Source organism: Aspergillus lentulus (assembly GCF_001445615.1).
Source record: "Aspergillus lentulus DNA, contig: Alt04, strain: IFM 54703, whole genome shotgun sequence".
Classification (NCBI taxonomy): Eukaryota; Fungi; Ascomycota; class Eurotiomycetes; order Eurotiales; family Aspergillaceae; genus Aspergillus; species Aspergillus lentulus.
In genome coordinates this window covers 1,273,798-1,286,508 of record NW_028322122.1, presented here as the reverse complement: position 1 = coordinate 1,286,508, position 12,711 = coordinate 1,273,798, and the positions used below count along the sequence as shown (strand labels likewise).

General features: G+C 51.0%; 4 protein-coding genes across 4 annotated transcripts; all 4 read left to right on the top strand.

The window, feature by feature from the left end:
* Window positions 1-349: 349 nt before the first annotated feature.
* On the top strand, window positions 350-3,172 carry ALT_1704 (uncharacterized protein; the record flags this gene model as incomplete). Its single annotated transcript, XM_089599200.1, has 1 exon — window positions 350-3,172. One exon carries the CDS (start codon window positions 350-352, stop codon window positions 3,170-3,172), a length of 2,823 nt encoding a protein of 940 aa, XP_089456346.1.
* A 2,727-nt stretch (window positions 3,173-5,899) lies between these two features.
* Window positions 5,900-7,872, top strand: ALT_1703 (ferric reductase family protein; the record flags this gene model as incomplete). The annotated part of the gene is made up of 4 exons (XM_033564487.1): window positions 5,900-6,572; window positions 6,634-6,695; window positions 6,752-6,937; window positions 7,000-7,872. The coding sequence occupies 4 exons, from the start codon at window positions 5,900-5,902 to the stop codon at window positions 7,870-7,872; spliced, it is 1,794 nt and encodes a 597-aa protein (XP_033420378.1).
* An 855-nt stretch (window positions 7,873-8,727) lies between these two features.
* ALT_1702 (glutathione S-transferase family protein) lies at window positions 8,728-9,615 on the top strand (the record flags this gene model as incomplete). The annotated part of the gene is made up of 3 exons (XM_033564488.1): window positions 8,728-8,810; window positions 8,884-8,937; window positions 8,988-9,615. 3 exons carry the CDS (start codon window positions 8,728-8,730, stop codon window positions 9,613-9,615), a joined length of 765 nt encoding a protein of 254 aa, XP_033420379.1.
* A 349-nt stretch (window positions 9,616-9,964) lies between these two features.
* On the top strand, window positions 9,965-12,219 carry bbp (putative zinc knuckle transcription factor/splicing factor MSL5/ZFM1; the record flags this gene model as incomplete). The annotated part of the gene is made up of 8 exons (XM_089599199.1): window positions 9,965-10,124; window positions 10,185-10,398; window positions 10,461-10,678; window positions 10,908-11,116; window positions 11,174-11,282; window positions 11,335-11,540; window positions 11,592-12,119; window positions 12,178-12,219. 8 exons carry the CDS (start codon window positions 9,965-9,967, stop codon window positions 12,217-12,219), a joined length of 1,686 nt encoding a protein of 561 aa, XP_089456345.1.
* Between the last annotated feature and the right edge of the window lie 492 nt (window positions 12,220-12,711).

Below are 12,711 nucleotides of genomic sequence, written 5' to 3'. Positions count from 1 at the left end.
CCAATGTTTACATCTCTTGTCAATGATCTACCCGGTCGACTTTCGTTGTCTTTCTTCCTCATGGTCACTATATCTTATGGCATTTTATTGCCGTAGTTTTTACCTTGAAAAGCTTTGTTTGCATTCTATTTGCAGCATTTTATAACCTATTTTACCTCGGTCTTCAGAGCCCCGGAACAGCGGTTTTATTCCTGCAGGAAGCTGGTCGAAAGATGGATGACCGCTGAAGCATAGTGAAGCAGTCCTGGTAAGTCCACATTTTTGACAGGAACTCCGACCGACGAATAAATCTCATTTGGCGCAGTGTGTAGTGTGCTCGATTTCTCGTGCTCGTATCGTCCATGTCACTATGGAGGACGTCCGACCGACCGCGAAATGGGCAAATCGCATGTTGCGCCCGTTGACGTCCATCTACCATCGATTAGAAAAGCACCATGAAATTCTCTCTTCGATAGCGCAATCGAAATGGAAGGAACGGTCAGAGAACGCCGACACCGAGCAGGCGAAGCCCCGGACGGTCTGCAGTACCGAAGGGAGCTGCCAATTCTCAGACGAAGAACCGGACGATCCGGCCTGGGTACCTGGAAAGCGGGAAAAGCGTCGCATACGACACAATTATTCGAGTCGAGGGCGTAGGAATGGTGAACGACGGCGCAGTAGGCTATTGATCCGCAGTCCGGAGTTGCAGCGGACCCTGCCTGGCGCGGTCGACATTGCGACGCCTTTGATCACTGGCAAGGTGCGACAGACGTGCGAGGGATCATCTATTCAGAAACGCCTATTTAGTGTGGTCTTGCCTACGACGACTTCTGAGAATCATGTTGGGGCTACTGGTCCGCGAAAGACGACGCGAACTAAAAATAGCAGTTTTCCGGCTTACCAGGGTTCTTGGAAAGAGGTCCTCGACTTGTCGGGTGATGCAGGACTTGTGGATATTGCACACTTGTTGGATCGTATCTTTTTGAAGTTTTTGCATAATACCCGGACCATTGCGCCAGGTTCGCAGCAGCGAGGCCCGGGAGCTCGCTCTTTGGTATCAATGATCGCGCGGCGCCTTCCAGAGTTTATCGCGGATGAGCAGAGATTCCAGGACGAGAACGACAAGGACTGCGAGGTGGACATGTGCGATGCATATTTTACGGAATTAGAAGCTTACTACGCGCCGAATGGCAATGGCTGGGAGCCTCTTCGTGAAGCCGTGCGCGCGCAAGGCATTCACTTGGTTGTACAGATGATTGAGAACGGATGGCTTACGAAATTGGCGGCTTGCCGACTTATGGACGAATGCATGCGGCATGGCGAAGCTGATGCTTTTGAAATGTTAATGTCAAGTTGTTTGTCAACTATCAACGCATACCATTATCCACTTGCATTTGATCCACAAAGGCCGTCAGCTCATTGTGACGACCCTGTATATATGTTACGGACCTATTACTCCCGGTGCAGCGGGCGGGCTTTTGTGTACAACGAGCTGGCGAAGCTCCTTCTGCGAAGAGTGGTGCCGCCAGAATGGATGGTGACTACGTGGTGGAAGAAGTGTGTGGATGAAGCGGTCAGATCAGTGTCAGCTGGAGATAGCGACTCGGCTGCAGCAACGCATCTTATCGAAGCCATTCTTCTATCAGCTGGGGGCATTGATCAATCCACGGAAGGAACAGCTTTGCTTGAAAAGGACCTGCATCAAAGGCAAGTACTGCGCTTAAAGGGCACTCGTGCGTCAGTCATGACGAGTCTGCCGGCGAATGATCCGACGCCGTGTCCGATACCAGTCCAAGATGCACTGAGCAATCTTGTCTCCAGCCTTGTTACCGCGCTCTGCGGTATGCACATCGCACGATCAAATGCTTCAGATGCACCTGAAAGACTTGTTGGGATCAAAGCCAGGCATACAATCAATTGCCTAGCGTTGATAATGGAGAGGGATATTGGATTATGGCATCGACAAGACAATGGTGATGCGCCATCCTACCAATCTTTGCGCCGCGGATATCTCTTGCTGGGCAACTGCATGCTTCAAATTGGCGAAGAAACGCCCTCTAAGATCAGGCCCCGATGTGATGCCGTTTCCAAGCAGCGCATCGACTCCTTCTTTGAGTCACTAGCCCTGCAGCAAGATATGCTCAAAGAACTTTCGGACCTCGTTCAAAGAGTGTCTCGATATTGCGGGCAAGGTGACTTGCGCGAGCAGACCCGAACGTCTCGGGCGGTTCGTACTAAGATCTCACAGCTCGCTCGGCAGGCAGATGTCCGCGGGTTATCGTATTTTCTTGGAAAAGTGGCAGCGGAGACGGCAATGGCGCTTGCAGAGAAGACCTTGGATCCGGATGACCATGTTTGGGCCGTTCAGATCCAGGAGAGCGTTGTTACGGCGCAGCACGCGCAAAGCGTCAATGCGGACTTCTCGGACGAACCTGAAGAACGAACGGACCGTACAGGACTCTATCGATGGGAGGAAAGTATTGGGGAATGGATCGCAAGCACGCCCAAGCCCAAAGCTGGACAAACAAGTTGGAACCGAAGACCGGTGGTTTCAGAAGCAGAGAGATTTTCAATCATTTCCTGCTCGGATAGCAGTGAGTCAGTTGTCTCTGCCGCTTCTGAGCGCAGTGCTTCGAGTGTCACATCGTCGGTTCCATCTCTTCCGGCCAAGAGGACATATTCAGCCGACGAGTTTGTCCCACGGCCCATCAAGAAGCTGCGATCACGAACTGTGGAGATCTACGCGGATGAAGCACAAGATCAGACTGGCAGAGCAAAAAACCAACCGTCTTGTTTAACGTCACTACGTTGCTCGTCAGCTGAAGCACACTGTGTCCCAGTAGCCGCCCGTACCAGGAGCGCGCGGGGCGTGTTCGGGGAATTACTGCAAGCTAAGAACGTCCTGAACCGGCCAGTCGTCGGGGAATTGAAGTCGGCGAATCCTTCTCCCAAGTTGGAGGTTGTTATCATCAATAGGAAGATTTCTTCCTCACTGAATGAACCGATTGACCAGGCCACCGATCATGCACTCGGAACTTGCAATCTTCCGCCTCGACAGTCGCGCCTCCCCATCATTTCAAAGCCAGCGAATCCTAAGCGGCGCTCAAGCTGTCGTATAAGTGCTGTTTCACGCTTGAGAGTCATACCTTGCTCCCAGGATGATGAGAGTGAGGACGAGCTAAGCTTCCTTTGATGGATGAGCCTGTCTGACAACTGTTTCGACCTTGACCCTGCAGGTCGAGATGGATGACCCAGGCCGCAGAGGTGAGCCGGCAGGGCTAGATGTCGGATCACCGCTTGACTATCTTGGTTTCCCTATCCTTCTTTCTTTTTCTTTTTTGTTTTGGTGCTTGGGATCCACAGCGGAGTTTTTCCTTTTTCTGGAATATTTGGTTTTTCTGGAATGTTAGGACGATACCCGGGACCTGACAATGTTATGGATCCCCATTAATTTCTCTTTTTTTGATCGTGCTGAGCTAGTTCATAATGACTTTCTGCAGCAATTTGGGGGCTCCAGCTTGGAGCGAGGGAATTTCTCTTTTGCATATCTTAGTGGCATTCGTGCTGAATCATGTGGTCTAGCATAGCCTGGACGATTGGACCAGAACTGGTTGTGATCCTGCTTTGACGCCATCGTGGCCAGATAAGACCCGAGAAAGTCTCAAATTGCAGTGGCTGAAGCTATTCTAGTATATCATAGTGTATCAGAATAGGACATGTGCTCCTCGGCATACTGGAACGCAGAGAACAGACCAGGTTGCAGAGGCCGTTACAGACATGCTATCTGCAGGAGTGAGTAGCATTCAAGGTGAGGACTCTGCCTGATTGCCTCTAGTATGACTGGATATGTTATACAAACTACGGAGGGTATCAGTCTTGATGCAAAGCTGTCTGCTCGGTGGACGATGCACTGGCTCCCAAATAAGCATGATTGTCTGTGTAACTGGGGAAATGGGTATCAAGATAGTTTAATGTCACCTTATACTTCGACTACTGGTTTCAGTATGAGTCTAGGATATCGCGAGGGGGTTCTCGAGCGGACTATTCATAGCGCCTATGAAGCACCTTCTACCTTCTAAGGGAGAGCTACTCATGACGATGCGCGTTCATACTCGAACTCCTTAGACTCACCCAGTGAGTCTGGACAATGGTTCCAGGCCCAATATAAATTAATCTATCTCCTTCTAATACATTCGGGATCATTCCCCATCTCAAGGAGACTCCGTGAAGCCAAGACGCTTTTAATATCCGTGTCTTATATGACTTTAATAGTGCTCATATGCTTTGCGCTATCGACCGCCGTTCCATCATCACTTGGATATAATGATATATGCTGGAATCATAGACATAATATGTACCCAAAGTAAGGCTGTTGAGTGTGATCTGCTCTGCCATTGCCACGTGACACCAGTGGTAGTCTTTTTCATCTCTCCGTCTCTGTAACTAATCAGATGGATATAAACTCCGTAGTAGGCTACTCTGAAACTTGAAATTGATACTACTCTCCCGCCAAGAAACTTCAGATCCACAATCTCCACTATCGTCTACGATTGCTTCCCGTTTATGAGTTCAGATTGGATACTTTCAGCCGTGGCGCCAACAACCTCAAACAAGCCAAGTCTCATAGTCGCTTAATTGAGTCGATTGTCCGACCCGCCAGGGTTTCATGACTCGGCCATTCAAGACACCAGTACTGCACTGTGTACTTTGCCACCACAAGAGTGATAATTAACCGAGTAATTGTGCATGGAGGTCCGAGTGATCTCTGAGGATAGAGTGCTCCGTAATACAGTACAGAATAGACTTGTGTTGGATGTAAACATTTGGGCGCTTACTCGGTTTATCGATCTATAGGCTGGCTGCTTATGAATTGTGATAATGAGGTCAGTGACGCTGTGGTCTTGCCTTGCTAATAGGCGGCATTCTTCTGTTAACAGGTGACGTTAGTTCCTACGTATGTACGTACTTTATTTCCTACAAAGCTCGACTCGAGATCCAAGACAGATAATGTCCTTGTTATGTCTCTGTTGTGGCTTTCCTCCACCGGGATTGGACCTGTCCACCAGCAATCTAGCTGGAGCATTGACAATAGAGCTGAGACGTGGACCATCGATACTATCAATCAATATTATCTGTCGTACCAAGTATCACTCTATCTAATAATAATAATAATAATGATAATAATAATGTCCGTCATCTACTTAGTCTGTCCACGTCGGTGGATCTTGACTGACACCCAACCCCCGCGTCTGTCTGGGCAGGGGCTTCTGCGCCTTCGAGCCCTCTTTTTCCGTCTTTTCAATTTTTATCCAACTTGTTTTTTCATTTTTTCTTTCTTTTTCAATATCATAAACTGAGTAGATCTTCATCTTCTTTCTTGTTCTTCTTTTCTTTCTTTTGCTTGGCAGAAAGTTCTATCTTTTCTTTCTCTTGCGTTCGTTTAGATACAAGACATTGTGACTGGATCACCTTCACATTCCTTTCGTTGCCCGCCGGCATTCGCTACAATCCAGAAGAACGTCACGTATCCAACCTGGGACACTTCGTTCGATCGCGGGACCTTTTGTCTTTTCTTCAACCCATCCGTGGCTCTATCAGGTTCCCCTCTGGAACAGATAGCAAACAAAACCTTTGTGACTATCTGAGGCCTGGACATTCGAACTAGCCGTGGGCGCGCCAATCTCACTGCAATACTCTGGCGCCCCCTTGGACGCCCTAGCTGTTGTTATCGACTCGCTGTGTTCCTGTGACAGAGTCCGACTCGTCTCTGCTCCCTTCGCTTGAGCAAGTTCCCGGTCTGCAGAGCTGGTCTCGCACGACCCTTCCACTGCTGGACTTCTGGATTCCGGGCTTAACTATCGCCAATTATTTCTTTCTTTTCGTTCTTTAAGTCTCAGCCTTGAGATTATCTTTGCTCACAATGCCATTTCTCATTCTTGGATTGTCCCTGGCTGGGCTTTCGTTGGCAGCGGAGGATCTGGAGAAGCGCAGTGGCGGTGGAGGTTCGGCTTTCGATATCTATGAGATTGTCAACGATGACCTTTCCCGTATCACTCTTCTCGTCCTCGGCTGCATGGCCGCGTTCATCTATGCCTGGAAGATGTGGTTTCGCATCTCCGCCCATCTCAGACGGCTGGCAAGCTTCAACAACGAACGACAACGGTATTTCGTTCCGGCCGATGGGACCTTCGCAAAAGTCAAGAACCACATCATCTACGCGCCGCTGTTTCGCAACAGACACAATCGTGAATTCCAGCTGTCTTCGGCCCTCAATATGGGCACTTTGCCCAGTCGGTTCCACGCCTTCATCGTAGTGGGAATCATCGTTATGAACGTGGTTGTATGCGTGGTCACCGTTCCCTACAAGACCAAGGAGGACACAGTCGCAGGTGTTATCCGTAACCGGACCGGTACTATGGCGACGGTCAACATGATTCCGCTCATCCTCCTCGCGGGACGAAACAACCCACTCATCAAGCTTTTGGAGGTTCCCTACGACACTTTCAACCTGATCCACCGCTGGCTCGCTCGGATCGTGGTCTTTGAGACTCTTGCTCATGTGTTTGCCTGGGCTATTCCCAAGGCCCAGAAGAGTGAGTTGCTTGTCTTAGAAATGTACATGCGTCTAGAAGGCTGTCGCTAACTGTTGCATAGTTGGCTGGGACATTGTAGGAACGATCTTTGGGAAAAGCACCTTTATCCTGACTGGACTGATCGTGAGTTTTGTCGACGACTGACAACAACAAGATAATTGGACTGACTGTTCTGCCAGGCTGCTTGTGCGTTCGTCGGGCTCATGGTTCATTCTCTCTCTCCCATTCGACATGCATTTTATGAAACCTTCCTTCATCTGCATATTGCCATGGCCATTGTTTCGATGGTTGGCCTTTGGATTCACTTGGATGGCCTCCCTGCTCAGACTTACTTGCTCGTCGCCATCATCTTCTGGGGTCTGGAGGTAGGTCATCGCAATGCCTGTCCGTAAAACTTGAACGAGCTTCGAGCTGACTATGCCCACAGCGCGCCACACGAGTGGCAATAATCGTGTATCGCAACTGCGGAAGAAAGGCGACAACGGCGGTGGTTGAGGCCATGCCAGGCGAGGCGATGAGAATCACCCTGAAGATGGCAAGACCTTGGACGTTCAAGCCTGGCCAGCACATTTACCTCTACATTCCCTCGATCGGTTTGTGGACCTCGCATCCATTCTCTGTCGGCTGGAGTGAGTCGGAGGAAGTTGTCACAGACGAGAAGGGCATGCCGATGACACGCCAGGACGTGTTCGGCTTGCAGAAGACGACCATCTCGCTGCTTGTTCGGCGCCGGACTGGCTTCACGAACAAATTGTACCAGCGTGCTTTGAGCGCTCCCGACTCGCGCGTCACTCTGAAGGCGTTCGCTGAGGGACCGTACGGAGGCATCCACTCCATGGATTCCTACGGCACCGTCGTCCTGTTCGCCGGTGGTGTCGGCATCACCCATCAGGTTCCATTCGTGCGCCACCTAGTCAAGGGATATGCGGAGGGCACGGTTGCTGCACGACGAGTCACTCTTGTCTGGATCATCCAGTCACCCGAACACCTTGAATGGATCCGCCCCTGGATGACCAGCATCCTGGCCATGGATCGCCGCCGGGAAGTCCTTCGGATCATGCTGTTCATCACCAGACCCCGTAACACAAAGGAGATTCAGAGCCCGAGTGCCACAGTCCAGATGTTCCCGGGCCGACCGAACATCGATACGCTGATCGGCATGGAGGTCGAGAATCAGATCGGAGCAATGGGCGTGCTGGTTTGCGGAAACGGCAGCTTGAGTGACGATGTTCGTCGCGTGTGCCGTAAAAGACAGGACCAGACGAATGTTGACTTCGTGGAAGAGAGCTTTACGTGGTAGTCGATGTTGAAAGGTCCAGTCGGCTTTCATTTCTTCTTTTCTGCCCCTGGCGTTGGGTTGAACAAAGAACTGTCTTCGCCTCCAATCCTTCGCTGACGTATGTACCTTGCTTTACTACCTTGTTCTTCTTCTCTCTGCCGTCAGTCAACCAACTTAAGCATGCTTTCGGTTCTCCTGTCTTTTCGGTTATGGAGTTGGTTGTCACTTGTTGATTCCTTTATGGATGTACATAGCTTCCTCCTTTAGCTTCTCAACCCTGCTGTCTGCATCCCGGCCCGTAGGCTTATCTTTCCATCGAGTAACCTAGGTTCTCTTTATCACCTATGATCGAGAATCCAGACCATCTTCAGGATTCCAGAACCATGATGGGATGATACAGTATGTCTTACCTACCATGAGCTCCGTAAACTGAAAACCCCGCACAGTTGACATCGACAAACCAACCATACCCTTCTACTCCGTATGAGCAATCAATTAAACACGAGTTACATGATATGAGAACCCCTCTATGCTGCCATAGACCATCCTCATTCGCCAAAGCTTTTTCTCCAAATCCAAGCACACTAACTTAGCTTAGTACTGTTGTCCTGGATTAGAAATCGAACGTGGTGGGGCGGGACAATGCGGATGGCATCATAATCAAGTCAAAGCTATTAATCATCGAACCGCGGAATCGGTGGGGTAATTGGGCCGATTAGCAACGCGGCCGGTAGCTTCAAAAGGCCGGGGTCCCCATTGCGATAAGGACAGGTTTTCAGAAAGAGAACCAGAATTCTGTTCATGCTTTTGTTTCTGCAGAGAATTGGATCGATCCGTGCACACTCTACTCTTAAACGACCGTTTGCAACAATCACCATGGCGAATAGACCTGACATTACGCTGTATACTACGCAGACTCCTAATGGGATCAAGATCTCCATTGCGCTGGAGGAGTTGGGGTATGTTTTCTCTCCCTTTATCTCTGGTGCCCCGATACTTAGTTGATGTGTTCTGGCTGACACTGTTGGATAGACTCCCATACAAGGTGGAGAAGATTGACATCTCCAAGAACACCCAGAAGGAACCGTACGTATTGGAGTGATACTCTGGCCAGAGCCTATACTAATCTCAACCAGCTGGTTCCTCGAAATCAACCCCAATGGCCGTATCCCCGCCCTAACAGACACCTTCACCGACGGCCAGAAGATCCGGCTCTTCGAGTCCGGCAGCATCCTCACCTACCTGGCCGAGCAGTACGACAAGGACCACAAGATCTCCTACCCCAAGGGCACCCGCGAATACTACGAGACAATCAGCTGGCTCTACTTCCAGAACGCCGGCGTCGGACCCATGCAGGGCCAGGCGAACCATTTCGTCCGCTACGCCTCCGAGCACATCCAGTACGGTGTGGACCGGTACGTCAACGAGACGCGCCGTCTCTACGGCGTGCTCGACAAGCACCTTTCCACCTCCAAGTCCGGGTATCTGGTCGGCGACCACGTTACCATCGCGGACATCTCGCACTGGGGCTGGGTGGCGGCCGCTGGTTGGGCTGGCGTGAATATCGATGAGTTCCCGCATCTCAAGGCGTGGGAGGAGCGCATGGCTGCGCGCCCGGGCGTTGAGAAGGGCCGCCATGTGCCTGCGCCGCATACCATCAAGGACCTGCTCAAGGATAAGGAGCGGATGGAACAGGAGGCGGCCAAGACTAGGCAGTGGGTTCAGCAGGGCATGAAGTCGGATGCGGATAAGGCGAAGCATTGATTACGGGCATGTTGATATTATGTAAATGTTTATTGAAACAAATTTCTCTTTTAATTGACAATATCTTCTGATGCCTTTTTGGATCTCTCGTTCCGACCAGACAATTCTGCCTGAGCAGATCTATGGATATGCATCCAATGGATACCACTAGTGTAAGCCACGTGATTGGCTCTCCCCAGTTCCAATATATCACGTGATGGTCAAACCTTGCCACCATCGTCCCTTGAGATCTGGTTCAAACCCAACAGTATTTAATAGCTCTTGCTCTCACTTCAGTACCGGACAGAGCTCTGTGCTTACTTACCAGGCAGATTAACTCTTGTATCGCAGCTTATAGCACCAGGACAAAATGGCCTGGCGCAATCAAGGAATCACTGGTTCCAACAACATCCCTTTAGGCCGTCGGCGGTTTGGAGGTGAAGATGGCCCAGAGGAGGAGAGTCGCACCGCGACGCCTGCATCTGTCGGTGGAGATAATGGGATCAAGCGTGGCAGAAGCCCAGTCCGAGGTACGTCTTTGCCGCATTGGTATCATTTTCAGTCGAGTTACTAACTTTCTTCTTTCACAGCGGACCCTCCTGCTGACGGTGTGAAGAGGCGCAAGAAGCGCAACCGTTGGGGTGATGCTCAGGAGAACAAGGCTGCCGGTCTCATGGGCTTGCCCACGATGATCATGGCAAACTTCACCAATGAACAGCTTGAGGCTTATACACTGCATCTTCGTATTGAGGAGATCAGTCAGAAGCTCCGTATCAACGATGTTGTCCCTGCGGATGGTGATAGGTTCGTTTTCATCCCCCTTTTCCTTTTTTCCTTCCTCGCCTGAGCTAACGATTTCTGTGCAGATCCCCATCGCCGCCTCCGCAGTACGATAACTTTGGCAGACGTGTAAACACTAGAGAATACCGTTACCGCAAGCGCCTCGAGGACGAGCGCCACAAGCTTGTCGAGAAGGCCATGAAGACCATTCCTAACTACCACCCGCCCTCTGACTACAGGCGCCCAACCAAGACCCAGGAGAAGGTCTATGTTCCAGTGAATGACTATCCAGAGATTAACTTCAGTATGATAACTAACCCTCTAACTCCTAACCGTTCCTGCATTGTGTCGTTCTTGGCTCTCTGCTCGAGTCGGGCCCGTGAGACATCGCCTTGGGATGATGTGTCAAAGGCTCGCTTCCTGCTAACCCTTGCTACTTGACTATCTTGCTTTCATTGCTTTGCTCTCCTTGAATAACCATCGTGAACTAACACTTAGCTCTTTGCTACCTTTTAAAGTTGGCTTACTCATAGGTCCTCGTGGAAATACCTTGAAGAAGATGGAGACCGAATCTGGCGCCAAGATTGCCATTCGAGGCAAAGGCTCCGTCAAAGAAGGAAAAGGTCGATCTGACGCGGCTCACGCTAGTAACCAGGAAGAAGACCTCCATTGTCTGATTATGGCAGATACCGAAGAGAAGGTTAACAAGGCCAAGAAGCTTGTTCACAATGTTATTGAAACAGTAAGTTTATATGCCTCCCTTGGAACGCGGAATCCAGACACTAATGACGGATGACAGGCTGCCTCGATTCCCGAAGGCCAGAACGAACTCAAGAGAAACCAGTTGCGAGAGTTGGCTGCTCTCAACGGTACCCTCCGTGATGATGAAAACCAGGCTTGCCAGAACTGTAAGTTTCCAGATTACTCTCCTCGTTGAATTGCTTATACTAACTCGCTCAGGTGGCCAAATCGGACATCGCAAGTACGACTGTCCCGAGCAGCGTAACTTTACCGCCAACATCATCTGTCGCGTCTGCGGCAATGCTGGCCATATGGCTCGCGATTGTCCTGATCGCCAGAGAGGTTCCGACTGGCGGAATGGCGGCGGTTATGGCGGTGGCCGCAGAGCTATCGGGCAAGGGGATGCTGTCGATCGTGAGATGGAGGTAAGTTCGATGTCTTTTTCTCTGTTCCCAAACAAATGCTAATTGTCACAGCAACTTATGCAAGAATTGTCTGGCGGTGCTCCAGGTCCGGACGGCCAGCCTCCGCGCCGGATCGAGGCCGGTCCCGATCACGGTTACGATGATCGTGACGCGAAGCCATGGCAGCGCGGACCTCCTCCCGGCGATGTAGCTCCCTGGCAGCAGAGAGGGCGGGACAACCGCTCTCGCGACGACTACGGATCCCGCGATCAGGGCAGTGCACCTCCGTGGGCGGCGCAGAGCCGTGGCGGCGATTACGGATACGGATCGCATGCAGGTGGCTACGGCGCCCCTGGTGCTGCCGCTGCTGCTGGTGGCGCTGCTCCTTGGCAACAGCAAGCTCCGCCTCCACCACCCGGCGGAGCAAGTGCTTATGGATATGGGGCTTATCCCGGTTATGGCGCAGCTGTGCCTGGTATGGGCGCCCCGGGTGCTCCTCCGGGTCTGAGTGTTCCACCACCTCCGCCCGGCATGCCTTCTATGTACTATGGCTCTGGCAGCCCTCCACCACCTCCCCCTGGTGAAGGACCCCCGCCTCCTGTATGTTCTCCCCCTGGACCAACTTGAAATTTAAACAAGATTGCTAACTTCCGCATAGCCTCCGAGTGAACTGCCCCCACCTCCTCCCCCTTCTGCATAGACAACTATGCAGCACGAAGGATGATTTAGCAATATACCCGTCGCGTCATGAAAAGTGAGATTGTGAGAAGTATCGGCAACACGATAAGCGCGCCTGCTTTGTCGAGCAGTGTGATATTTCAAAGCGCGCGGGGAAATTGACCTTTGGTAGTTTCAGAGCTAATATGCGCGTTGACATTGATGCCACTAGTGTGTTGTAATCTATTTTCCATGCAACTTATTGTTTCGCTCGAGATCCTTCCGTAGAATTCAGCGTCGTAGTGTAGATGTTGGGGGACTGCAAATGATGTCAGCAGTAAAGGAAATGGAATAGCGTCCATCGCTTAGACCGCCATGCCTAGACAACCGGTGCCTCAGGCTCAGATATCTGTTTATCCATATTGCTTCTTCCCAATCTTCAATATTTTCGAAGACCTAAGTTGGATTGAAATATCCTCCTGGCACTGAATTTCCCGCAGCCGCAGAGCGGTTGACGTGGTCTCCCCATCTCACT